The sequence below is a fragment of the Lampetra planeri genome, chromosome 49 (assembly GCF_965212315.1).
Source record: "Lampetra planeri chromosome 49, kcLamPlan1.2.h2, whole genome shotgun sequence".
Lineage (NCBI taxonomy): Eukaryota > Metazoa > Chordata > Hyperoartia > Petromyzontiformes > Petromyzontidae > Lampetra > Lampetra planeri.
In genome coordinates, this window is record NC_136155.1 from 3,910,772 (window position 1) to 3,937,950 (window position 27,179).

Below are 27,179 nucleotides of genomic sequence, written 5' to 3' on the forward strand. Positions count from 1 at the left end.
CCGTCCCGTTCCTTCCACGGCGAACGTCGACGATCCCGCGGCGTCGCTCGTCGCCCGGCCGTCTCGCGGTTTACAAATTCCAACGGTGGGGGGGGGGGCAGGGGGGAAATCCCACACGCGGGTTTCGCAATCCGTTTTGGGGGCTGACGCGTTGCGATCGCCGCCGCCGCTGCCTACTGGCCAGACTCGTGCCCAAATGGAGGCTGGCTGCGCAGTCGCCTTGCTACAGCTGCCACTCGGGAGAGGACTGGGGGAGAGGTGGGGGGCAGTTTGGGGGGCAGGGGGAAGTGTGGGGGGCGGGGGTGTGGGAGGCGTGGGGGGGGGGCCTTTAAATATTTTCAGACGCGACGCAAGTCGCTGGTTGCGCGTCGAGCGGTCTGCGACGCCACCGCTCTCGAAGAGGAGGGTGGTGGTGGTGTTGGTGGTTGAGCTGCTGCTGCTGCTGCACGTGGCTGCCTGTAATCTGCCCACTGTGTGGGGGTCTTCAAGTTGCCGGCAGTCGCTGGAGACGAGGAACGGGTGGCGGGGAGAGCGTTTGTCACCTGGCTGACGAGCGCTGTTACGTGCCACATTGCTGCTGCCGCCATTCGCGTTTCCTCCGCCTGGGTTGTCGTCTTCTCTCCGTGAGCCCCCGTCGTGTGTCGGTGGCGGCGAGGCCGTCGGCCACCGCCGCCTCCTCTGCCTCCTCCACCACCTCCTTGTTGAATGTTCATCGGCGTTGGTCGCTGTCGGACTTTGCCGACGCGTCGAGTGTGTGATCCGGCGTACGCACAACGCAGTGGAAGCTGGACATGGGGATCGAGCTGTTACTGCTGGCGCTGCTGCTACTGGACTGGTGATCCAGAGGTCGCCGGTTTGACCCCCATCATCCGGCGCGGCAGTTGAAACGATGGGGCAAGTTTCTTAAATCCAACAGCAGCAGCAACAACAACGACGGCGGACGGCAATCGGCGTTCACCGTTGAGTGAGTGGTGGTGATGTCACCACGGCGCTTGAGCCAGGCTAGGTGCGGTTTGAGGTCACGTGAAGTGTCGAAGGCCCGCTGGCAGGAGGTCACGGGACCGACCCAGGTGCCGTGATAACCCCCCCCCCCACCATCGCGCTCCCCCTTCACTCCGCTGCCCTCTTCACCCAACAGCCACATGAATGTGTTGGGCACCACAGCTCTTCAAGTGTGGTGGGGTAAAGTGTGGGTACCCCACTACCCATGACCGACATGGTATGGGGGGGGGGGGGGAGGCCTTCATCCAGCAGTGGATTCGCTGCGTGTTGTAAATAACGATAATTATTTTTAGTAAGCAAAGTGCTTTTAGGCGCGGTAGGGCGGCTACGGGGTGGAAAGGGGGGTTTGGCTCACGGCTTCCTGTTTGTTACACACAGAGAAGCTTTTGTTGACGTTTTGCTAATGGCGAGTGGCGGGGGCCCGCGGAATGTAAATTAAAGTCATATTTTGAATTCTCAGAGTCCCGAGCAATTAAGCGGAGCTTCCAGCGTACTCTGACAACCTTGTTTATACTCTACCCGCCCCGGGGGGGCGAGATTACCCTCTTAATGTATCCCGGGTTTCTGTGGTAGACCGGAGGAGGTGGCACGTGACTAGTGGTGCTGGCCGCAGCCACCGGTGGTGAGAGAGGAGCGGTATACTGGATGTGGTGTGCTCGGCTCGGGGAAAAAAATGTGCGGGTCGCCAAACCCAACGCACCGTGACCCCCCCACCGAAGATTCAATCTTTAATTTTTAATAATTTTTAGCTGCTGTAGTTACGTTGTGACGAGCCTCCCTTCGGCACTGTTCCCAAACAACACGACGGGCCTCATGCGCCCCTCCCCGGCGTCGCGTCGTCGGACGAAGGAATCGACGGCGGGTCGTCGTTGTACCCCCCCCCCTTGCCCCCGTCGCGTGAGCCCTTGCAGAGAAGCAGCGCATCGGTTGGAAGCAGATTTCGCAGAACTATTTCCTGACATCCCCCCCCCCTTCAAGTGACCTCCCTGGGGGGCTCCGTGCACTCTCCAACCGAGGCCCCGCTTTCAGAGACGGTCGCCTTGCCAAGCCCACCGTGGGCCGCTAACTTCTCAAGAGCTGGAGGAGATCTGGCGAAAGCGAAGTGCGTTTTGTGCGGAAAGCGAAACAAAACAATTGCCGGCGCGTCAATTACGCAACCGGGCCGCGGAACGGACGGAGATCGCACGGCGGTGCACGTTTGGACGAGACAACGAGAGGGAGCGCGGGGGGAGGGGTTGCAGGCCCATTCGTCGGTCCCCCTCCGTCGGTTCGTCGCGGCGATCGGACAGCGCACGGTGGACACGCTCGTGGTGGCGGACCGGAATCGCTCGTCGGAACCGAATCGTGCAAAAGGGAATGCGCCGTGTCCGCTCCTGCTCAGAGGTCACCGTGTGCGTGCCTGTACCCCTGTGTGTGTGTGTGCGTGTGTTAACAGCACTTGCCCCCCCCCACAGTCTAATGAAGTCTATATGGCGGGATCTTTGTCTTTGTGCGCGTGGGGAGTGGTAACACAGCGGTTCGTGCGTTACGCTACGAACCCGGCGACCCGAGTCCCATTCACGTTCGTGAATGGGACGATTGTCCGAACCGGTCCTGGGCCTCCCCTAGTTCGGCTGAGCCTTAAAAACCAGCACCTCGTGCGGTCTGTAAATCTCGCCGCTCGGGAGACAAAGGCGGCCGGGCGCGTGGTGCCTTTGTCATGCGTGCGTCTTCCTCCGTGACAGGTGTGCAGTCGGGGAGGGAAGCCGCGGCTGAGCTTGGACGCGGCAGGATGCAAGCTAATCACATCGCTGGAGGAGTACCAGGGCCTCCTGGATGGAACCCCGGAGAACAAAGGTCAGCGAGGGGACTCCCACGCGCGTGTGTGTGGTGTGTGTGTGTGTGTGGTGCATCGGCAAAGATCCCCCGTATAGCCTTAACAGACTGTTGGGGCATGTGCTGTTAGCGAGCACCAATGAAGGCCAGCACGGCACACGAGGGGGTGGGTGGCCAGCACCACGCCCGACCGCCTTTGTCTCCCCAGTGGCGATGTTTACACACCGCACCAGGTACTTATTTGAGGCCGAGTCGACCTAGAGTGGGCCCGGGACCGCTTCAGATAATCGTCACCGGTGTTGGCCGTGAGCGGGAATCGAACCCGGGTTGCAGGGTTCGTAGCGCAGCGCGCTAATCGCTGCACCACCGCTCCCCAGTCATCTCAGTCAGTCGACCCATGGCACCCCCTGGATCTGTTCCATGACCTCCTGCCGGCGGGCGTTCGACGCTTCACGTGGCCTCGACGTGCACATAGCCTGGCACAAGCGCCGTGGTGACGTTCACCGCCACTTAGTGGCGAATGGCCGTTGTTGTTGTTGTGTGTGGGGTGCAGCGATTGGCGCGCTCCGCTACGAACCTGGTGGCCCGAGTTCGATTCCCGCTCGCGGCCAATATTAAGTGGGCCTCCCATTAGGTCGACTCAGCCTGAAATGAGTACCTGGTGCGATGTGTAAACATCGCCACTGGGGAGACGAGGGCGGCCGGGCGTGGTGTTGGCCACCCACCCCCTCGTGTGCCGTGCCGGCCTTCATCGGTGCTACTCGCTAACAGCACTTGCCCCAACAGTCTGTTCGGGCTACACGGGGTGACGTTTGTTTTTGTTGTGTGTGCGCGCGTGTGTGCGCGCGTGTGGTTGTCTGCGTAACGTGCGCGTGTGCATGTAGCGTGTGGCTTGTACATGAAGACGCGTGGAACAGTCGCGTGTGCACTATGCGTGTGCCGTGTAACGAAGTGGCAGCACCACGGCATCAATCATTCTCCCGACGAGACTCGATCACCACCGGCTCTCAAGTTGCCCTCCCGAGAGAGGCGGCGGGGGGGGGGGGACCCCCACCTCCGATTCGAGTGTCACCCCGTGGCACTTGACCCCAATAGCTGAAACTGAGATTGTGGCTGTGGAGTGTGCGTCACTGTATGACTCTGAGTGTGTGTGCGTGTGCGCGCGCGTGCATCCGTGTGTGTGTGTGTGCGCGCGCGTGCATCCGTGTGTGTGCATCCGTGTGTGTGCATCCGTGTGTGTGCATCCGTGTGTGTGTGTGTGCGTGCATCCGTGTGTGCGTGTGCGTGCGCGTGCATCCGTGTGTGTGCATCCGTGTGTGTGTGTGTGTGCGTGCATCCGTGTGTGCGTGTGCGCGCGCGTGCATCCGTGTGTGTGTGTGTGTGTGCGCGCGCGTGCATCCGTGTGTGTGCATCCGTGTGTGTGCACGCATGTGTGCAGCGGTTAGGATGCCGTACTACGATCCCGGCGGCCCGAGTTTGAATCCCTGCTCGTAAGTGCTGGGCCTCCCCTAGGTCAACTCCGGCGTCCAATGATTACCTGGTGCTGTGCGTAAACATCGCCACTGGGGAGACAAAGGCGGCCGGGCGTGGTGCTGGCCACCCACCTGCCCTCGTGTGCCGTGTCGGCCTTCATAGGTGCTCGCTTAACAGCAACTTGCACCAACAGTCTGTGTGGCTATGTTGAGGGGAGGGGTGGGGGGGGATTGTATGTCTGTGTTATTGTGTGAATGCCTGTACATGTTGAAGTGGTGGCATGGGCAGCTCCGCTCGTAGTGGGAGGCGGGCGGGGGGGGGGGTGTAGGGTGGTATGGGTGGCAGGGTTGGGGCGCGCAGGCGGTTAGAACGCTGTAGGGGCGGCCGTCATATAAATTCTTAATCGGGTTCGTTGCAGCGCACAAAAGGTCGTTGTTACGCAGCATGAGCTAGGAGACACGGGGGGAGAGGGACACGGGGAGAGGGACACGGGGAGAGGGACGCGGGGAGAGGGACACGGGGCGAGAGGGACGCGGGGAGAGATTTTCACCTACGGCTACGATGGGGAAATATTCCACGTGGAGATTTTAATATATATATGAAAACATGGGTTGGTTTTCGCAGGTGCACCGCTACACGGTCCTCCGATTGGGTTTTTGGGGTCGTGCGGCGCACGCGGCGAAACGTCGGACGTCACGCCGCGTGGGCTGTATGTATGTCTACAAAGACAAATATCCCACTCCCCGTGTAGCCTCAACAGACTGTTGGGGAAAGTGCTGTTAGGGGTGCACGAGGGGATGGGTGGCCAGTACCCCTACCCCCCTTTCCTCCCCCGGCCGCCTTTGTCTCCCCAGTGGCGACCGTGCTGCTCCACCTCTGGGCCCCCAAGCCGCGAGACTAACCTTCGACGTCTCCTGACCTCTGACCTCTCCCGTGCCCGCCCGCTCGTTTCCAGGCAAGCCGTGGCTCTCCTGCCCCACGCCTCACCCCATCATCCTGCGCCACCCCTACGAGAGGGACCAGTTGTTCGCCGCCGGCAAGCCCGAGGCCCAGCGCCAGTGGAGCGCCGTGCTGGGCAGCTGCCTGCGTCACCGCAACAACGGTGAGGGCACGGGGGCCGCCAGGGCGCTGAGGTCCGCCAGGGCACGGGGACCTCCAGGGCACGGGGACCTCCAGGGCACGGGGACCTCCAGGGCACGGGGACCTCCAGGGCACGGGGACCTCCAGGGCACGGGGACCTCCAGGGCACGGGGACCTCCAGGGCACGGGGACCTCCAGGGCACGGGGACCTCCAGGGCACGGGGACCTCCAGGGCACGGGGACCTCCAGGGCACGGGGACCTCCAGGGCACGGGGACCTCCAGGGCACGGGGACCTCCAGGGCACGGGGACCTCCAGGGCACGGGGACCTCCAGGGCACCGCGATCGCGATCGGGTAGCGGCTCCGCGCTGGTGCCGTCCGCCGCGTGCGTAGCTCCCAGGTGACCTGCCTGCGGCAATTCATTGTCCACCTGCATGTCGAGCGGGTGGCTCGACGACGATGACGGCGGTGATATACGGAGGAATAGAAGTGTTTGACAGGGTGATGGTGAAGTGTTTATATCCCGTCAAAGATGGGGAGGTGGGGATGGCAGGGGCGTCGGTTCTTGGTTTTGTTCTCCCCGCTGTACGGCGCCGTCTCCGCTGGGAGGTTTCCGAGTCCTGAAGTCGTTGAAGAAGATCCCGGCACGTGGGGGGGGGGGGGGGGGGGTGGAACGTCGAGCGCCGTGCCGCCCAAACCGCACGCGGTCACGACCCTGCCCAAACCGTGCTGCGCGGAGAATCATTCCCCCCCCCCCCCCCCACCGTTCGTTCATTGAGGTTGAGCAAAGTGTCCCGGATGTAGCGTCCGCCGGAAAGAGAGGGACGGTTCAGAATCTTGTTGCTCGGATTTGGAAACAAAAAAGAGCATTATTAATCATCGGTGCCCATGCTCTGTGTAAAAAAACATAATGTGTGACCTTTCACAAGACAAGTTGAGAGCCGCGCGAATGCGAACCGAGGGAAATGAAAAAGGGGCATTCACTGCTCACATTTTAACAGATTCCTGCCCCCACATTCCTGCCGTCGTCGTTGTGCCCACCCCAGCTACTACCCAGCCAGCCGAGGCGAACGCCCGCTCGCCCATCCGCCCAGCAACGCACCGAGCAGACGTGGCCAGCTAGCGAGCCAGTCCCCCGTACAACCAGCCGGGGTTCCCCGTACAACCACTCACCCGCCCACCCACCCAGCAATACTTCCACCAACCCAGCCAGCCACCCACCAATACTAAAGCTAAACCCACAATCGGTCCCCAATCCATCGACGCAGCCAGCCAGCCAAGCCACCCCATAGTTGCCATACAACCGCCCCCTGTACTCCACACCCTGTGTTCCCAGTACCACACAATGCACTGCGTTGTGTGTGCGGGGGGGGGGGCGGGTGGAGGTGGTGTCGTGAGTGTCACGGTGATTGGCGTGCGGCGAGTTCGTTTTGCCGAGCGAAGGGAGACCGATTTGTGTTTTTGGAAAGTGTGGTTTTCGCCCGTGTATACTGCGGCTTTTACGCATCGTGGGAATAATAAAGACTAAATAATCTCGCAACTATGCAGCAGCAGCCGCAGTAGCAGCAGCAGCAGCAGCCGTGCAGCGCGCTCCCTCTGCACGCGAAGGCGTTTGGCGCTGAACCGGCGAAAAAACAATTGTGCCCCCGAGCTCTCTGCGGCCCTCTAACATGCATGGGGAGCTGTTATCGGCCAATTTAATGAGCGGCTTGCATGTTGGGGGGGGGGGGTAAACCGAATTGTTGGGAAGGGCTGGGGGGAGTGGGGGGAGTGGGGGGAGCGCCGCGTCGCGTTTTCACCAGCAGAGGGCGGTGCAGCACCGACAAAAACTTCACCGTTGTCCGCCCCTGCCCCCCCCCCCCGCGTCTACACTCCCACGTCTCCTGCTGTCCACCTACACCCAGCCACAATGACCGGCCTGGCGAAGTATGGTCCAATAACCCGCACGGGGGTGTGTGTGTGTCTCTGTGTGTGTCTCTGTGTGTGTGTCTCTGTGTGTGTGTGTGTGTCTGTGTGTGTCTGTGTGTCTCTGTGTGTGTGTCTCTGTGTGTGTGTGTGTCTCTGTGTGTGTGTGTGTGTCTCTGTGTGTGTGTGTGTGTCTGTGTGTGTGTGTGTGTCTCTGTGTGTGTGTGTGTGTGTCTCTGTGTGTGTGTGTGTGTGTCTCTGTGTGTGTGTGTGTGTGTCTCTGTGTGTGTGTGTGTGTGTCTCTGTGTGTGTGTGTGTGTCTCTGTGTGTGTGTGTCTCTGTGTGTGTGTCTGTGTGTGTGTGTGTGTGTCTCTCTCTGTGTGTGTGTGTGTGTGTGTCTCTCTCTGTGTGTGTGTGTGTGTGTCTCTGTGTGTGTGTGTGTGTGTCTCTGTGTGTGTGTGTGTGTGTCTCTGTGTGTGTGTGTGTGTGTCTCTGTGTGTGTGTGTGTGTGTCTCTGTGTGTGTGTGTGTGTGTGTCTCTGTGTGTGTGTGTGTCTCTGTGTGTGAGCGGTGGTGTCGCGGTTAGCGCTACGCTGCGCTACGAACCCGGCGACCCAGGTTCGAGTCCCGCTCACGGTCACCAACGATTATCTGAACTGGTCCTGCCCCCGCTACCCCCCCGGTCGACTCGGCCTTAAATGAGTATCTGGTGCGGTGTGTAGTACACGTCGCCACTCGGGGAGACAAAGGCGGCCCGGCATGGTGCAGGCCATCCCCCCCCCCCCCCTAGTGTGCCGTTCCGGCCTTCGTAGGTGCTCGCTTTACAGCACTTGCCCTAACGGTCTGTTAAGGTTACACGGGGGATCTTCGTCTCTGTTTGGGGGGGGGAGGGGGGTGGAGGAGGGGGGAAGGCCCCCTCATCCAGCTGTGGAATTGGCAGAAAAGGCGTACGTGTGGCGATCGTCGCCCGCGGACCCTCGCGTCTTGAGCGGCGTTTGGTGTCGCGCGGTAAACAGTGAATTCTGCCGAGGGGCAGAATTCACTGTTTACCAATCGGCAGGTGCGAGCAGTGCGTTGCGACTTCTAATAGCCGAGCGGCGGTGGTGGTGGTGGTGGTGGCTACTATTACCACTACGATACAAATGATCGTTTTCATCAACACGTTTGGTGCGGCCTTCGTGCGTTTGCTTTTCTGAACGGACACAAAATAAATAAATCGACCCACCCCCTCTGCCCCCACAACCAGGATTTGAACCCTCGAATCTCGTGCTCACGGGATGTGCCGCGGTAGTCAACGCAAATGATGTCGAGGGGGGGTGGGCAGGTGCTGGCAATGCTGTGAGCCGCAACGGTTTTTGGGAGTTTTCTCATGAATGTTTTTTTTTTACTTCACTTTCGTGACTGCAGGAATTCATATTCTTGGTTCTTTCGGTGAAGTCACTTGAGTAGAAAACCAAAAAATGTATTAAAAAAATTTAATGAAATAAAAATAAAAAATAAATTGAAAATAATGAAAGCAAAAAACCCACGACGTTTCCATCGCAACACGAGAGCGGTCTTCATCAGGCGGAGAGAAAAGAAGGGGGCAAGCCTCCAAATGTATTTATAGTTTTCTCGTTCCCGGGGTGGCTTTGCGCTGCACTGACCCCCCCCCCCCCCCCCCCGTTCCTGATGGCCTCTTGCGGGAGGAGCTCCCCCGGGCGTCGTTCGCCGGTCTTTGCCTCACACGGTCGGCTACGTACGGCGCGAAAGAAGTTCAACGTACATACGTACGTCCGACGTTTGGCGCCACGTGCCATGGCCAGGGGGAGGAGGGGGGAGGGGAGCTTTTGCGGGAGACCATTTCTGATCCCGGAGAACCTGAAAACGCACGGTTCAGAGCACCGCGGGTACGCGGTACGTGGGTTCAATCGCGAACCCTGACGATGCCTGACGTCACGTATGTTGATCTGCTTTCGCGCACCGTACGTAGCCAACGGTGCAACAAGACTCGCCCTGCCTTGCGATGGCGTCATCAGCCGCCGCCTCCGAATAAAATCTCATCGCTCGGTGGGCTTTACACGGTAAGATGAAATGTTAATTTGTGTGTGTGTGTGTGTCTCTCTTGCGCGCTCTCTCTCCGTTCTGTGCAGGCCTCTCCGAGCCAGACTCGGTGGAGACCCAGACCTTCTCGGAGGCCGTGCGCCTCTACCGGCAGGACAAGAGCCACTTCTCCACCTGGGACATGTTTTGCGGTAACGAGACGCAGGTAAATGGACGATTGTCGTCATCATTATCATCATCGTCGTCGTTGTTATCATTGTAATCATCATCGCCGTCATTGTCGTTATCGTCGTCGGCATTATCATTGTCATTGTTGGCCGTGATCAAACCGCCGCTGGGCGAAAGCCTCCCACAATCCGTAGCCAAGTCAAAGTATTATTTTAGTTCAACCGCGTGAGATTTGTAAGTGAATGGTGGGTGAGTAAGTGGTCACGCTGAGAGCGGTCGGTTTATTTTGTCCAACCAAAATGAGAGACTCTAGAGACGAGGATGAGTGCCGACGATGCTGCGAGTGGTTGTTGGTTAAGTTTCTACTTTTGTTTTAACCAGGTGACAACTCGGGGGGGGGGGGGGGGCGCGGAGTGTGTTATCATTCTCGCTTTGTAAAGAGAGTGACCCCGGGTCCCGTGTTGAGACGGTGACACGGCGGGAGGTCATGCCGCAATTGGGGTCAACGTTGAGACCCTTATAGAGTGACGTTTCTTATCTTATCTCATCGAATATTTACGTGTTTTTATATTTCATTTAAAGACTGAGAACAACATACCACTTTACCCGACATGGTATGCATGTGTCAAGGCCTCTGATTGGTGCAGGGAGGCCTAGAAAGAGGATTGGCTAAGGACGGAGAATTGAAATGATTTGGGGGAGACAAATTCAAATGTAAAAGGATGGGGGAACGGAAGGTGGGCTGGGAGGGGGAACGGAAGGTGGGCTGGGAGGGGGAACGGAAGGCGGGCTGGGAGGGGGAACGGCTGAGAACTGTTGGATGAGGATTGGTTGAAGGGGAGAGGTTGAGAAAATCTTCCAGGAAGAGGAGGGGGATCTAAAATGTTGACTAGCAACAAGGGGAAGGGGATGGTAATGGAGAAGACGAAATTTAAACCGGAAGAACCGAAGTCTCCGGGCCTCGGGATAGCGTCGGTGTCCACAACAAAGGCGCTTGGTAAAGCAAGGGGGGGGGGGGTGTGTCGACATCGTTACGCTTGTGTATAGAGAAAGCCTTCACTCAAGGCTCTTGCTGTTGTTTAGAAAAAAAAAACGATGACAGAATGGAATGGGGCACCGCCGCGGTGACGAGATGTTAACTCCCCTCGCCTGGTATGCAGGAGGTCGTGGGTTCGATCCCTGACCCATGCTGTATATTTGGAGTTTGTATTTCTCTCTCTGTCCATGATGCTGTGCTCGGAGCATTCCTACGACTAAACCACATGCGTGTTCTACTCGTTTTTTTTATCGCTAAAACCCGCCCAGCCTTTAGCGCTGCTACAGCGGCGGCGTGTAGACACGTGGAAAGTATGCGGCTCCGTCACAATACAGAGATTCTTTCGGACGGGGAAAATGTAATGAGAAGAGACGTTTGAGAGAGGATTTGGTGACATTTCGCGATCGGGCGGGGGCGGTGGGGGGGGCTAGGGGGGGTGGGGGGGGGGGCTGGGGGGGCGATTTACGCCTCCATCGGAAAGTTCTTTCTGTCCTTTCGTCTATCCACCTCTTCTCAAAAAATGACGGCGGCGGCGTTCGTGATGGCGGGACGTTAGTGGCCTGCGTTATCGGGACGTACAATTCCGCCTTTGACGAAGAAGAAGGGGGGGGGCAGCGGTTTGTCTTGGGAACTCGTGCAGGATTTTCCAAGAATTCGGACCGACTGCCAAAACAGCCATCGTCCGTGTAGGTCATCCCCCCCCCACCACAACCCCCACCACCACCACCACCCACACTCCCATAGACCCACAACACACACACGCCAGCAGTGTATTCACATGATGAAGGGTTTTTTTTGGGGGGGGTTAGATCTGGTAAATATAAATGTGTCGTTAAACCCGCCCAGCACTCGACCACGTCAACAAAACGTGGCAATTAGTTACTGCTTCAGCACACCGCTTGTGCGTTGGAGGGTAAACCCACCACACTTACAATTTGAGTTCCTTAACGTTTCGCTAGCGACGACGACGACGACAACAGCTTTTCAGTTTTCTCAGTTTCATTGATTACAACCGGCTTCATCGGGTGACGAGCCAAAACTGTGAAGAGGTCTTCCTGCGTCGCCAATCGCCGTGAGCCTATCGGGCGTTCGCCGAGAATATCGATGGTGGTGATTTTATGATTTTCACGGCCCATTGTGTGTCCATGTTTTGGCCGGATGAAGGCCCTCCGCCCGGTCGTTGCCGTGCGACCGAACGTTGCGCCCGACGTTGAGCCCGGCGACATTCCACGCTCACCGGGCCGTGCGCGGCGCGTGCGATTCTTGGCCATCCAATTCATATTCTTAGGTTTTTTCGGTAAAGTCACGTAGGTAAAACATTTAAATTAATAAAAGTAAAATGAAAACTCAATTAAAATCACGACGTTTCGGAGGCAACACAAGCCTCCGTCTTCAGGTGGAACCGTCACAGCACGATAGCTGTATCAAGTGATTTTTACCTACGTGACTTTACCGAAAAAACCTAAGAATATGAATCCTTGCAGTCACGAAAGCTTCAAATCTAGACATCCAATTCATCTTCATCGTGGTCGTCTTCTTCTTTGCTGCGGGGGAGTCTGGGGGGCGGGGGGGGGGGGGGGAATGGGCGGTGAGACGATCGCCACGCGGCGTCGTCTCGCGGCGTCGGCGGATGATGATCGGCGACCGTTGCCCGTCGACAGATCCTGAGCAACCTGGTGATGGAGGAGCTGGTGACGAGCCTGCAGGCCGACATCACTCCCAGGCTCAGAGGGCGACCGCAGGAGAAGCACAGAGCCTGGGCCATGGTGAGATGGAGCAACGCGCGTGCACATGCATACACACGCACACACGCGCGTACACACACGCGCGTACACACACACGCGCGTACGTACACACACACACACGCGCGTACACACACACGCGCGTACACACACACACATGCTTACGCATGCGTACACACACACACACACGCTGCTGGTGACGCGCGGTAAACCTCCAGCATGGGTTATTCCTCCAATATCAATGCGTGACGATGCTTTCACGTTGCGTGTCGGCGGTGTTTTTTATCGCCGCAACGTCGTACCGACGTCCCCTCCCTCCCCAGCCGCACCCCAATTTTCCTCCTGCACGGTATCCACACCGCAGCCTGCGCTCCGGGGCCCGAGGTTGAAATCCGCAGGATAGTCGGACGTGGCCCCGGGGCTCGGGGGAAGCCCTTCATCCGGCAGTGGATCGGCCACGGGCGACAACAACAACAACAACGACGACGACGATGATGTTGAGACTCCAAAAAAAAAACAGCCCCCGTGCGCCACACCCTTTGCCACCACCGCAGATCTCGTCGGCGGTCTACCGCCTGGTGCAGGAGCAGACGAGCGAGGGCCACGCGGCCCTCCGCCAGGAGTGCCAGGAGATGCGGCCGGCGCTCGAGTCCCTGATCCGGCCGGACCTCGACCAGATCATCTCCTCCAAGGAGCAGGTCGCCGGCAAGATGCGAGGTGACGATGCGGCCGTCGCCGTGAGAGCGGGGACCCAACTCCCCTGGGGTCTTTGCCCCCCCGCCCCCTCCCCCGGCACCCCCCCCCCCCCCTCCCACCACGGCTTCAGAAGGCTACCGCCCCCCCGCGTTTCGCAGAGACGAAGGTTATCGCCTTAATGGGCTGTTTGGGGGGGGGGGTGCAAGTGCTGTTAGCTCGTCGCAGCACCGCCTACGAAGGCCCGGCACTGTGGCACGCGACGGGGTTGGCCGCCTCTGTCCCCCCCCCTCCCCCCCTCCCCCCGCCTAAGTGGCGACGGTTACTACACACCGCACCGGGTACTCGTTTGAGGCCGAGTTGACCTAGGGGGGAGGCCCCAGGACCGGTGCAGATAATCGTCGCTGGCGTTGGCCGTGAGCGGGAATCGAACTCGGGTCGCCGGGTTTGTGGTGCGCACACAAAGACAAAGATCCCCCGTGTGGCCTTAACAGGCTGTTGGGGCAAGTGCTGTTAGCTAGTAGCAGCACCCTACAAAGGCCGGCACGGCACACGAAGGGGCGGGTGGCCAGCACCACGCCCGGCCGCCGTTGTCTCCCCAGTTGCGATGCTTACACACCGCTCCAGGTACTGGTTTTGAGGCGCCTAGGGGGAGGCCCAGGACCGGTTCCGATAATCGTCACCGGTGTTGGTCGTGAGCGGGGTGGGGATCGTACAACGTAGAACGACGCAATGCCCCGATCCACAAATATGAAGGGGACATCGCGACAATGACGACGATGATGATGATGATGACAATCCACTCCTCCGCTTGCTCCTGACGCGGTTATCTGGCATCTACGTCAGCGGTACAGAAGAAGCGGGAGAGTTTTGTCGCGCATCGCGCTAACCGTCGCGCCACCACTCCCCACGCACGCAGGCTTCCTGCAGCCCAAGGTGGACGCGTGCTGCCGGCAGCAAGTGCAGCCCGTGCTGGGCGGGGCGCTGGAGGCGCTCATGGGGTGCGGTGAGCGACGGCTTCAGCGAGGGACGCGGAGTTCTCGCCCGCGAGGTGCAGCACCTCGTCAAGAACACGCAGAACGACGGCGGAGCCAAGCGCCTCGCAGAGGTGGGCGGGGGGCGGGCACCTGGGGGGGGGCACCTGGGGGGGGGCACCTGGGGGGGCGGGCACCTGGGGGGGGGCAGCCTTTATTGGTCCTGACTAACAGAGCCAACGCAGAAGATCCCACTGTTTTGATCTCCCAGTGTTTTTATGTCCCAGTGTTTTGATCTCCCACTGTTTTGATCTCCCACTATTTTGATCTCCCACGCGGCTCGTGGGTCCACCCCTAAACAACCGTGGCGGCAGCAGATGCGCATGACGCCTGACGCACGAAAGGGGGGAGCGTGTTTCTCGAACGCCTCCGGCAGCGTGCGGGACCCGCGGTCATCTAGAACAGGGACCGTAGTACGCAACCGTGTAGACGACGCGGCGATGATGATGATGGTGATGTTGATGATGGTGATGGTGATGTTGGTGTTGATGATGGTGATGTTGATGATGGTGATATTGATGATGGTGATGATGGTGATGTTGGTGATGTTGGTGATGATGGTAATGTTGGTGATGTTGGTGATGGTGATGTTGATGATGGTGATGTTGATGATGATGTTGATGATGGTGATGTTGATGGTGATGATGATGATGGTGATGATACACTGCTCCACGCCGCTCCACACGTGCGGTTGTCTCCCGGCGGTCGTTGCTCCGGATCTCCGACGTCCGCAGCCGCCCGGAAGAAGACGACGACGACGTCGACTTACCGGCAACAGTCCGTTACGGCTTCACGGTGTGGTTGTTGTTGGTGGTCACCTCTCGTGTCTCTGCGCGTGCAGTACGTGGAGAAGCTGGCGATGGCGCCCTCCGACCCGGTGAAGATGCTGCCGTGCGACGAGAAGGTGGAGAGGCTGAAGGCGCAGCTCGCAGATCTCAAGCAGCGGGTCGACTTCTCGTCGTCCGACGCGCTCATCCACAGGGGCCAGACGCTCGTGCAGGAGGTGGTGCCACGCTCACAGACAGACACGCTCACACACAGACACGCTCACACACAGACACGCTCACACACAGACACGCTCAAAGACAGACACGCTCACACACAGACACGCTCACAGACAGACACACTCACACACAGACACACGCGCACAGACACACGCGCACTGCTACACAAAGACAAAGATCCCCCGTGTAGCCTGAACAAGCGGTTGGGGCAAGCGAGCAGCCGGGGGTGGTGCTGGCCACCCACCCCCTCGTGTGCCACAGTGCCGGCCTTCATCGGTGCTACTCGCTAACAGCACTTGCCCCAACAGCCTGTTAAGACTATATGGGGATCTTTGTCTTGCGTATGACGTGCACCCGCCCACCTGTGTGTGTGTGTGTGTGTACATACGTATGTGATGGTGTACATGTGCTTGTGTGTGTGTGTGTGTGCGTGTACGTGATGGTGTGTGTGCGCGCGTATGACTGTGTGTGTGTGCGCGCGTATGACTGTGTGTGTGCGTATGACTGTGTGTGTGCGTATGACTGTGTGTGTGTGCGTGTGACTGTGTGTGTGCGTGTGACTGTGTGTGCGCGCGTGACTGTGTGTGTGCGCGTGTGACTGTGTGACTGTGTGTGTGTACGTGACTGTGTGTGTGCGCGTGTGACTGTGTGACTGTGTGTGTGTGTACGTGACTGTGTGTGTGCGCGTGTGACTGTGTGACTGTGTGTGCGCGTGTGACTGTGTGACTGTGTGTGCGCGTGTGACTGTGTGACTGTGTGTGTGTGTGTGTGTACGTGACTGTGTGTGTGCGCGTGTGACTGTGTGACTGTGTGTGTGTGTACGTGACTGTGTGTGCGCGTGTGACTGTGTGACTGTGCGTGTACGTGACTGTGTGTGTGTGTGCGTGTGTGCGTGACTGTGACTGTGTGTGTGTGTGACTGTGTGTGCGTGCGTGTGACTGTGTGTGTGTGTACGTGACTGTGTGTGCGTGTGACTGTGTGTGTGTGTACATGACTGTGTGTGTGACTGTGTGCGTGCGTGTGACTGTGTGTGTGTGCGCACGTGTGACTGTGTATGTGTGTATACATGACTGTGTATGTGTGTGCACGTGTGACTGTGTATGTGTGTATACATGACTGTGTATGTGTGTATACATGACTGTGTATGTGTGTATACATGACTGTGTATGTGTGTATACATGACTGTGTATGTGTGTGTGCACGTGTGACTGTGTATGTGTGTGTGCGTGTCTCTGAGCAGCTGCTAGACGACGCGGTGTACACCTTCGAGCGTTACCTCCACCAGAGCCTGGCCCCCGAGGCCACGCCGACCCCCGTGCCCACCGCCGCCCAGCGCGCCCTCGAGCGCGTCCTCAAGGTGAGCGCACGCCCGGCGTGCAGGCGGTGAGACTGCACCGGGCCCTGTGCGCCAGGCTGCGAAGAGAGAGATGTTAGACAGAAAGTTCTAGATTTGAAGCTTTCGTGACGGCAAGGATTCATATTCTTAGGTTTTTTCGGTAAAGTCACGTAGGTAGATTTTTATTTTATTTTTTATTTTACTTTGATTCATTTACATTTTTTACCTACGTGACTTTACCGAAAAAACCTAAGAATAGACAGAAGGTGTCCGTCTCCCCCCGTTAAAAATTCCTTGCACCAGGGTCCGTGCCAAGCTTAGTTTAACACGCAAGCTTTCGTGACCAATATCATCCATAAGAGGTATTTTTTGGGTTAGATCGCGTAAATGTATAAATGTGTCGTTGCACCCGCCACCACCCGACACAGACAACTAGTAAGGGTTGTCACGTAAACAGAACGTGGCCAATTCGTCACTAGTACAGCACTAGTAGTTGTAGTGTAGTGTACAGTGTAGTGTATAGTGTAGTGTATAGTGTAGTGTAGTACACTAGTACAGCACACCGGTGTGTGTTGGAGAGCCAAGCCACAACATTTACAATCTGAGTACGACGTTTCGCCAGTAATTGTAATAAGCTTCATCAGGCGACAGCCACAAATGTGGCCTGTTAAGGCCCTCCAACACACAACCGGTGTGCTGTACTAGTATAGTACACTATACACTACACTATACACTACACTATACACTACACACTAGTGCTGTACTAGTATAGTACACTATACACTACACACTAGTGCTGTACTAGTGACGAATTGGCCATGTTCTGTTTACGTGACAACCCTTTGCTCGGTTGCTGGCGGGTTTAACGACACATTTATATATTTACGCGGTAGTTTAACCGTGTTTGTGCTGTGCTATGTGGGATGAGTAACTCGATGCAAATTGTTCCTTGTTCCCCTGCCCCCCCCCCTGCCCCCCCACCACTGCCCCCCCCCCCCACCCCAGAAATACGACTACGACAGCAGCACCACCCGCAAGAGGTTCTTCCGTGACGCTCTGCTGCAGATCACCGCTCCCTACCTCTTCGCTTCGCTCGGACCCAGCTGCAAACCGGTGCGTGGTGGTGTTGATGGAGGAGGGGGGGGGGCTGTGGGAGGGGGGGGCCGAGGGGGTTGGCCCCCCCCCCACCCCTTGGCCTGTTGTCCGGGACGTTCCGTTACATTTCGGGGTGCGATCTACGGCACGCGCAAGTCTCCTTGTCGCTACTACGATTGTTTGTTTATTGTATTAGTGTTGTTAAGTTACGTCGGATGGCTGATGGCTGGATACTCCGATGGTTCCCTTCCACGTGTTGAGAATTTTTACTTCTTTTTACTCCATCGCAATTTAAACGTCGTCATCATCGCACCCCCCAACCACCACCACCACTGTGAAAACTCGGCCAGGTGGGGGGAGGGGGTGGGGGAAGGGGGATGGGGGGGGAGGCCTTCCTGGGCGAACGTGGGGAGAAAACGGAACGCATTTGCAGCCGTGATAATGAGAATCGGTCCGTCCGTGTGACCTAACATCGCAATCGCTGGCTGTGGTGGTCACCCCCTTCTCCTCACCCCCCCCCCCCACCGGGACCCCCCCCTGCAGGAGCTGCCACGCTACGAGGAGACCATCTTCGAGGACCACTCGCGCGTGGTGCGCGTGGAGAACGTCTACGAGGAGATCCTCCTGCAGTCGCTCTCCAAGGACATCTTCCAAGGTACCGACGAGCCCCCTGCCAGCAGCGAGCGCCAAACGCGTCCTACAATCCTACAACGCGGGGGGGGGGGGGGAGTGGGGGGGCGGGAGTGGGGGGGGGGCTCATGATGGCCGTGTCGAAGACACCGTCAAGATGCTCGGTTTTTCACGCCCTGTTGATCGGTGTCGCTCTCTCGCTCCCTTTTTCTCGTGGGATTCATGATGGCCGTGTCAGGAACATTGAGATCCCGGGTTTTTGAAGTCCTTGGGTTTGGGTCGCAATCCCAGGAGTTTCCACGCTGGCCGTGTCGGAGACTCTCAGCCAGCAGGGCAGAGGTCAAGCCGTGAGTCTGGGTGTCTCCACGTCTTTCTGTCACGGGGTACAATAATGGCCAACGTTCCCCCTGTACCTTCTCTCCCTCCTCCCTCCACCTCCCTCCATCTCCCTCCTCCCACCTCGCTCCCTCTCCCTCCCATCTCTCAAACGCAGTGGTGAAGGCGGCGGCCGTGCAGAGCCGACACAACCTGTACCGCGACAGCATCGTGTTCGTGGGCGACGGCGACCTCAACCTCGCCGCGCTGGCCGACGACCCCAACATCGACTGGAGGGCCATCCTGGCCGGCCAGGCCTCTCCTCCGGGCGCCGGCACGGCCGCCACCGACGGCCGTCGCGCCGTCCCCGAGAAGAAGGCGCGCAAGCAGCTGCTGAGCGCCGCCGCCGACGTGGACGGCGAGAAGCCGGCGGCGGAAGCGGGCGACGCCGCGGACGGGGTCAAGGCCGCGAAGACGCGGGACGTCCTCTTCGTGGAGATGACGCTCGTGGAGAACAAGGCGGCGGCGGCGGACGGAAACGTCAACGCCAACAACCGGACCGCCGGTACCGAGACGGTGGTGGCGGCGGCGGCGGTGCCGGCGGCGGACGGAAACGTCAACGCCAACAACCGGACCGCCGGTACCGAGACGGTGGTGGCGGCGGCGGCGGCGACGGTGGTGGCGGCGGCGACAGTGGCGTGTGGTAGCGCTGTGGCCGAGCCGGCGGAGGTGGTGACCAAGGAGGTTGAGGAGGAGGCAAAGGCGGAGGTGAAGGTGGAGGTGAAGGAGGAGGTGAAGGAGGAGGTGAAGGAGGAGGTGAAGGAGGAGGTGAAGGAGGAGGTGAAGGAGGAGGTGAAGGAGGAGGTGAAGGAGGAGGTGAAGGAGGAGGTGAAGGAGGAGGTGAAGGAGGAGGTGAAGGAGGAGGTGAAGGAGGAAGCAAAGGAGGAGGTGAAGGAGGAAGCAAAGGAGGTGGAGGAGGCAAAGGAGGTGGAGGAGGCAGCAGAGGCACGGCCCACGCGGCCGGAGGACGAGCGAGGCGCCGGCGTTGCGGAGGCGAAGCCCGACTTGGGAGACTCGGGCAGCGGCGCTCCGGCATTGCCCGTCAAAGATACCGGCGAGGTGGGCGGCGGCGGCGGCGGCGACGCCGACACAGCCGCCGACGACGGTGGTAAAACCGCGCAGGGGAAGCCTGCCGACGGAAATGATTGGGGGCCGAGCAAAGGTGACGCCGCTGCCGATGACGACGATCACGCGCGGATGCTCGCGGCCGCCGTCAAGGAAATCGACGACGCCATCCTGGAGGCTCAGCCCGCCGCCGAGGATTCTGGGATCTCGTCTCCCGTCGCGGAGAAGCAAGAGGGGGGCGCGGCGTTCGCGCCGGAAGCCGAGCCGCAGCTCCCGCTGCTGCAGCTGTCGAGCGAGGGGGAATCCGGCATCGTGGAGGAGGAGGAGCAGCAGCAGGAGCAGCAGCAGCAGGATGAGGATGTGACGGAAGGGAGCAAAGCCGATGGGAGCGTGGAGAAGTCGTCGGTGCCGGCGTGCGGTCCCGACGTGGAGAGGGGGGCGGCCGGGATGTTTGACCGGCACTCGAACGGCTTCGAGGAGAGGGAGCCCGTGTTCGTGTGACCCTCCGCGCGACGGAGACGAACCCCACCGACGACGCATTTTAATAAAACAAAAAAGCGCGTGCACACACGCACGTACGTACGTGTACATGCCCGCTGATCACAACAAAAAAAACTAAAAAACATTTTACGCACGGAGTGGGAAGGCTGTAACATTCTGCGGCACGACGGGGAGGATGACGAGGAGGGATGACGAGGAGGGTGACGTTCGTGTCTGGTGTTCTGCCAAGGCTGCCCTCGTGTAAAGTGCGGGCAAGACGGCCAGTTCCGTCCTGTCCGCGATCACACACTCGGCAGCCATCCCATTCGCACGCTCCCGCGGTCGTGCCGCTGACGTCGCTCTCAACGCATCGTTCGGGGGCGACGTCCGACGTTTTGCCCGCCCGCCCGCCCCCCCCACTCCCGCGAAAGACCTTGTAACACGGTGGTGGCGGGTAAAGTGGCGCGCCGACAGCCACGCTCCACCCGGGGGCCCGCCCGCTGCAGCCTCCGATAAGGCCCGTGCGCCGCTACAGGAAATCCTGCCCAAAGAAAGAGTTTATCGTGGTGGGGAAAGGGGGGGGGGGGGCGTTGATGAGTCATCGCTGGGGGGGTGCGGGGCACGGGGGGAGGGGGGCCTCGGCCCCCCTCCCCCCGTGCCGTCGAGCTGCGGCGCCGACCGAGCGCCGTCTGTTCCTTCGCGACGGCGCCCGTTCACGCTCAGTCGCGCCTCCAGAATCCGGCCGGGAAGGGGGGCGGTGGTTTGGCCGCGTGTCCGGGGGGGGAGGTTTGTCTTGTTTTTATCACTATGACAGGGTTTGTGTAATCCGCTGAATTTTAGCTTTAGTTCTTTTTTTTAAGTTTTAAATTAAACTGCGGTCACGGTCACCGTAACTCTGCATGCGTAGAGGGGTTTCTGCTTGTCCAACCCCCCACCCCCCCCCCCCTCTACAATCTTTACATCGAATCAAACAATATGGATTCGACGTTTCACACCCCCCCCCTACCCCCGTCGTGGGGGGCAGCTCATCCGGCATTGGCGCACACGAATTGGGGTGGGTGGGGGGGGGCAGCGGTGGCAGACGTATGTTGAACTTCTTTTGCACCATACGTAGGCAACGTGCTAAATCGTGAGGTGGCGGGGTTGGGGGGAGTAAGGACAACAAACGAAAACGCAAAAAGCAGTTCTCACGAAATTCGTTTTCATTCCTGCATTTTAAAATGCATCGCGAGGGGCTGTCAGGAGGCGAAGTGACCAATCGGAGGTGCAGCCCTCCGATTGGTCACACACTAGCCAATCGGATGCCATGAACTTGCCCCGAAACTAACAAACTAACCGGATGATAGAAACTTGCTCTAACACGAGCCAACTAGCCAACCGATTACGAGCAACAGGCCCTAACACTAACAGACTAGCCAATCGGACCATACCCCTAACACTAACAGACTAGCCAATCGGACCATACCCCTAACACTAACAGACTAGCCAATCGGACCATACCCCTAACACTAACAGACTAGCCAATCGGACCATACCCCTAACACTAACAGACTAGCCAATCGGACCATACCCCTAACACTAACAGACTAGCCAATCGGACCATACCCCTAACACTAACAGACTAGCCAATCGGACCATACCCCTAACACTAACAGACTAGCCAATCGGACCATACCCCTAACACTAACAGACTAGCCAATCGGACCATACCCCTAACACTAACAGACTAGCCAATCGGATTGCTAGAGCTACTGTCCCTAAAAACTGAGCAACCAGACCGTGGCCCGACCTTTCTAGCACAAACAAAACTAGCCAATCGGATTGTAGCCCAAAGCTTAACTCTAATCTCACTCGCCAACAAAACCCTTAAACGCTTAACCAGACTGACCAATCTCACACTAACGCCACCCCTAACCCTTAACCACACTAACCAATCGGACACTAACTCCACCCCTAACCTCTGACCTGTCGTTCCTGTCTCGTGGGTTGGTTGGGGTGCCCTGGTGGCAACATGTTGACTACCTCGCCTGGAATACACGAGGTCGTGGGTTCGATCCCGACCCCGACGCCTCTTTATTTGGAGTTTGCCTGTTCCCTCTCCCCGTTCAGTCGAATCGACGTGCGTTTAGAATATCTGGCTGCTATGATATTCCACAGAAGCCCATTTCGTTGGGCTATCATTTGTGGCCAGGTCGCTTCTGAAACACGTACTTACCTGGTAAAATGAAAATAGTTTATCGTTGGTAGGTTTCCCCGTCGCACTTTTCACCTAGTGTTAGGGTAGGTGGGGGGTGGGGGTTGCTTCACCACACTTCGCCACGCTGGTCAATGTGGGTTTGGCGTAGGCGGTTAGCGGCTGTGCCCTCTTGCTGCCACACGCAATGCCCTTAGCGAGCACCTGTGCGTCTGTAGATGCCGGCTCAGCATCTGGCCGCTGGGGGTTTATTGCGGCGGTCCGTAACTCCGCCGCCTCCGACCGAGATGACGATCACCTGCCCAGGGTGGAAGAAAAGACGCTCAGAATAGGTTTTACCCCTTGTTGGCAATAAAAAACAGGTGTTGAGATGTTGTTCAAATGGATGATAACCTTTCGCAAGGAGGGTCGTGTACCTGCTCTGATAGTGCGCGAGTGTTTGCACGTTCGGTGCAGGTACGTGTGGTTGATGCAGACGCGATTCCTCGCAAAAGGTTTCTGTTTGGCGTTTGAGCATCTTAAACACCTCCTGTTTTATTGCCAGAAAGGGTAAAATAAAATAAAAACCAAACCTATTCTTATTTTTTCATACTTTGATACTGGCGACAAAAAAAAGTCCCATTTTGTGGAAGAGTAGGCCAAACACACCCTCTCGTGGTGGTTGTGGTCCCCTCTCCAACGGCGGCGTTGAGAGCAGGCAGTTTTCAGGGCTGCACCTCAACATTTCCGGAGAGACGTTACAGAGAGCGCCGATGGTATATTGATAAATTGAATAAATGGTATTCACGGTGCTGTAATCGAGCGTCGTCAACACGGAGTTGCGTGCTCGCGCGTTCGTTTAACCCGCTATAGGCAAGTTGTTTTGTCGTTGCCAAGCCGCCCGTCGTCCCGTTTGCTGCGTCGCATTCACAAACGACGTCTTGCGTCCACACACACGAGGATTTGTTTGGGTTTGATCGCGTAAATATGAAATGTGTCGTCAAACCCGCCACCACCCGACACAGCCACTGAATAGTAGCGGTTTGTCACTAAATTGGCTGCGGTCGTGTGCTGGCGGGTTTGACGACACTTTAATATTCACGCGATCTAACCTAAAAAAAAGCCCACCTTGTGGATAATGTTGGTCGCGAAAGCCTCACTACGCGTTTGCAAACTGGCGTGTTGCGTGTATCCTACGTCCGGGGCGATCCAATTTCTAGATTCCCCCACGAACTTCTCAGTACGGTCAGTATTGTCATGCGCGTTACTGCTGCCAACAGGGGGCGGTGATACGACCGTCGTGCTCGAATTGTAAGATGCTGTGCGAGTGCTGAAACTGGTAACCAAAATTGACACGTTTTTGTTTCCGTGACGAACCTCGTTCGTTGGCCGTGTTGGGTGGTGGCGGGTTTAACGACACATTTTATATTTACGCGATCTAACCACCCCCCCCCCCCCCTCCACAACAAACATAAAACGCATATGGATAACCGTTCGGGGCAATCCGTTTATGATGCCCCCACAGATTCTTTATGATGGGGGCCCCCTCTGCTTTCATGCAAGCACGTGGCTGGTGACCAGAGTCCGTGCCGTTGGATTGGCGCAAGCCACTTTCCACCCCCTGCCCCCTCGCCAACTGGATTGTACCCCCACATGAGATGTCGACCACCTCGCCTGGCCGCGCAGAGGGGTCGTGGGTTCGATCCCAAACCGGACGCCTGTGCATTTGGAGTTTGCGTGTCCTCTCTCTCTCTCTCCCAGTGGTCGTGTGGATTTTTTTTCTCCGGGTTCTCCGCTTTCTATTCCCGCCACGTTTGAGAATCGATGTGCCTTTCGAGTAATTAGTCTGCTGCTATGAATGTCCACGTCATGATCAGCCGGCTCTGTTTGGGGGGGGGGGTATATCATTCGCGTTGACCGGGCCTGTTCTGAAAAAGAGCTACACACCACGACGGGCCTTAACCTGGTAAAAATTAAAAAACTAGTTATTAGCATTATCGTTTAATCCACCACCCCCCCCGGACTTAACCCAACTGGGTTGTGTGCCATACGGCGGTGCATCACGGAATCGCGCGTGGGTACACGACCAAGCCACGGCACGGTCGACAGCAATGATGATGATGACGACGACGACATCATCGTCGTCTATGACAATGACGATCTCCGCTGTCGCGCGCCGTCGAATGCACGCTGTGGGCAAGTCGCGCACCCACCGGACCCGGGCAGTGTTGGACAAAGTGTGCACAGTATCGTCACGCAGAGACGTTTTTACACATACACACACATACGCACACGCATACAAAATATATTTAGCCGGTGAATTGAGCGTCGGTGGGAGACGGAGGCTGCGAAAATAACATCGGCGTTTTTCCGTCGTCTTCATGATTTCTCCCGATTTTGTAAAAAAAATATATAAAAGGGGGAGGGGGGGGTGTATCTACAAAAATGGATCGCCCCGCGTTCCCAACACGCCTCTGTTGGCATCCACGCCGTCGCCCGCCCTCGTCGCTTCTCTCCGTCCGGAGGCAGGCAGCCGTTCGTGGCCTGGACAGGGGGTGGTGGTGGTGGGTAACGCGAGCCGTCGTGCGGCGCCCAAGAGGTTCTTGAATCGCCGGCAAAACGCCGACGCGACAAAACCCTCTCGCGGTGACCTCCCCCCCCCCCCCCCCCCCCCCCCCCATTTGTTGGTCGGGTTCGGAGGTTTCGTTGGAGGGTCACGTGCGCGCCGTCTTTGTCTTCCCGGCAACCGCGGACGATGACGCCGAGGCCGCCGATGGCATTTTTCGTTTTTTTTGGTGGCCGGAACGAGCTCCGATCGTCAGCCGCCCACTCTCTCTCTAAAAAAAAAAAGATGTATGTTATTATTATTTTATTACTGTTCTTGTTGTCGTTATTTCATTTCAATCGCTTTTCATGTCGGAAAAAATATATATCTACGTTAAGCCGCGAATGTGTGTGTGGGTTTTTTTTGTTTAGCCTGCGGTGGAGATACACTGATGTCCACTTGTCAGTGGCCGTAGCATGGTTGGTAACGGGCCCTGGTGCAAGGAATTATATTGGGGGGGGGGGACCCCCATCCAATTTCCCTGAGCCCCCTTCACACCTTTAGTCCGTGTGATGGGGGCACGGTCACATGGTGAGTTTAATGGGACTCTATGCAAGTTGCAAGTCCATGGGTTCTGTGCAAGTCTAATGGTCCCCCACCCATGCCTGACACTCAGTCGCAGCCGATTGTTGTGGGCGCCACCATCGCGGTGACCTCGGGTGGTGCCAAAGGGACATTTGTTGGTGCAGTGCCCCACCCTGGCTGGCACCAGCCTTGTGGTCCACTTTGCAGGACTAATTGGGGGGTTCGGTGTCGTCGCGTAGATGACATGGGGCCCAATAATTTAAATTCCTCTAGCACCCCCCCCCGCCGCCCATCCGATGTTCGGAGGCCCCCGACGCGTCGATGCCCCCCCCCCCCCTTCCGTGGCCCATGGTGCCACCGGTGCAGTTGCACCGCCTGCACACTCGCTGGCTATGCGCCACCCTGTCGCTCCGAAAAACCCCGGGCGGGCGTGCCAGGCGGAAACCACAAAAACAAAACAAAAAGCCAGGCTGGGTTTCAGGCACGCACACCCCAGGTTGGGGCTCGGTCGCTGGGAGTGTCACAAACTGGTGTTGGCAAGTGGCTTTATCTCAATATGTAGTGGCTTCGCATGCCGGGGCCTGGATTTTATGAAGCGACATTGTGGTGCGGCGGCGACGGCGACCTGCCGGGGCTTTGCGGCAATTGTTATCGGATTTTAATATTTTTGTTGTTGTATTGCGTTGCACTGGCACCTGCTTTGTTACTCTCTTATCGATGTGTGTAAAGTAAAAACAAAACCTAACACGTCCAATGATTACGGACGCCCACAGCGGCGTTAATGGATCAGCGCGCTGGATTTGCAATCCAGAGTTCGCCGGTTTGATTCTATATCTCCCGGCGCGGTGGTGGAAAACAATGGAACACGTTTCTTAAATACCCCCCCCGAAACACACACAACCCGAACAAACAACGGATGGGTACAGCCGCATTTCAGTCGATCGGCAGGATCGCGTGTGGGGGGGGGGAGGGGGGGAGGTACACTGTGCGTGCTCCCCACCGCTTCCGAGATTTCTGGCCCTGCGTGAAAGAGGAGGCCAGGATGTATGCCCCGCCATCCAGAGCGGGGGCCCGTCCAGGAGCTCCCTCCTCGGAGCAGTTGCAGGGCTGCACCTTTGACTCGTCTTAAGACGTCGGCACCATTCGTGGCTTCGCGGGATGGGATGCCCTGTCCACGCTTCCATTTCTCTCTTTTCGATGTGAAGTAAAACAAATACCAATTTTATTCACCAGCCGTCCTTGCTTTGAACAATCAAAAGCAGCTTTGCCGTATTCGTGTACAGAATAAAAATCAAAAGTATAACAATCAAAAGTATAAATGCTGTTGTTGCTGTCCTCGCCGCGGTAACTGGCTGGGGTTTTTGTTTTGTGTTTTTGTTTTGTGGTGGTGGTGTGTATCGTGCCGCGGCTGCGCTTAAGAGGATTGGTGAAGCTTCCAATAAACCAAATTTGTCTCAAACTCTCAGATCGGCGGGTTGGCTTCTTGGAGAGATTTCTCGTGGCCGCAGCGCTAAGTACGAAACGGCTCTCATCTTTGTCAAGCCCCCCCCCCCCCCCCAGTGCCGGATTAAGCTAGTACGGGGCCTGTAGCATATGTTATAAAGTGGCCCTAAATATTACAAAAATGACGATTTTTTTAAAATCCTTTATATTAAGTTCACTTGCTTGCTTGCGCGCTTACGACCGTGCAAATCTTTCGGTCGTTTTTTAACCCACTTCCCGTGATCCAATCGAGCTGACATTTTGCACACAGACTCGTTGTGCGTGACAATTTATTTTCGTAAAAAAAAAATTTTCAAAAATGTTACACTTTTTAGGATTTATTTATTTAATTACCAATTGCTTAATGGTGGCAGGCAATCATCTGACCCATAAGTGGCAGCCATCTCAAGCCAGAGGAC

At 57.5% G+C, this 27,179-nt stretch overlaps 1 protein-coding gene across 1 annotated transcript in view; it reads left to right on the top strand.

The window, feature by feature from the left end:
- LOC144734014 (protein Niban 2-like) overlaps positions 1-20,529 on the top strand; it is a 69,519-nt gene extending 48,990 nt beyond the window's left edge. The window contains 12 exon segments of the mRNA XM_078616052.1: positions 2,727-2,838; positions 5,246-5,392; positions 9,407-9,522; positions 12,183-12,287; positions 12,818-12,980; positions 13,876-13,967; positions 13,969-14,064; positions 14,832-14,993; positions 16,235-16,351; positions 17,336-17,443; positions 17,969-18,080; positions 18,549-20,529. Of these exon segments, the coding sequence (XP_078472178.1) occupies positions 2,727-2,838; positions 5,246-5,392; positions 9,407-9,522; positions 12,183-12,287; positions 12,818-12,980; positions 13,876-13,967; positions 13,969-14,064; positions 14,832-14,993; positions 16,235-16,351; positions 17,336-17,443; positions 17,969-18,080; positions 18,549-19,996 (2,778 nt within the window). The 3' untranslated portion in view covers positions 19,997-20,529.
- Positions 20,530-27,179: the final 6,650 nt, after the last annotated feature.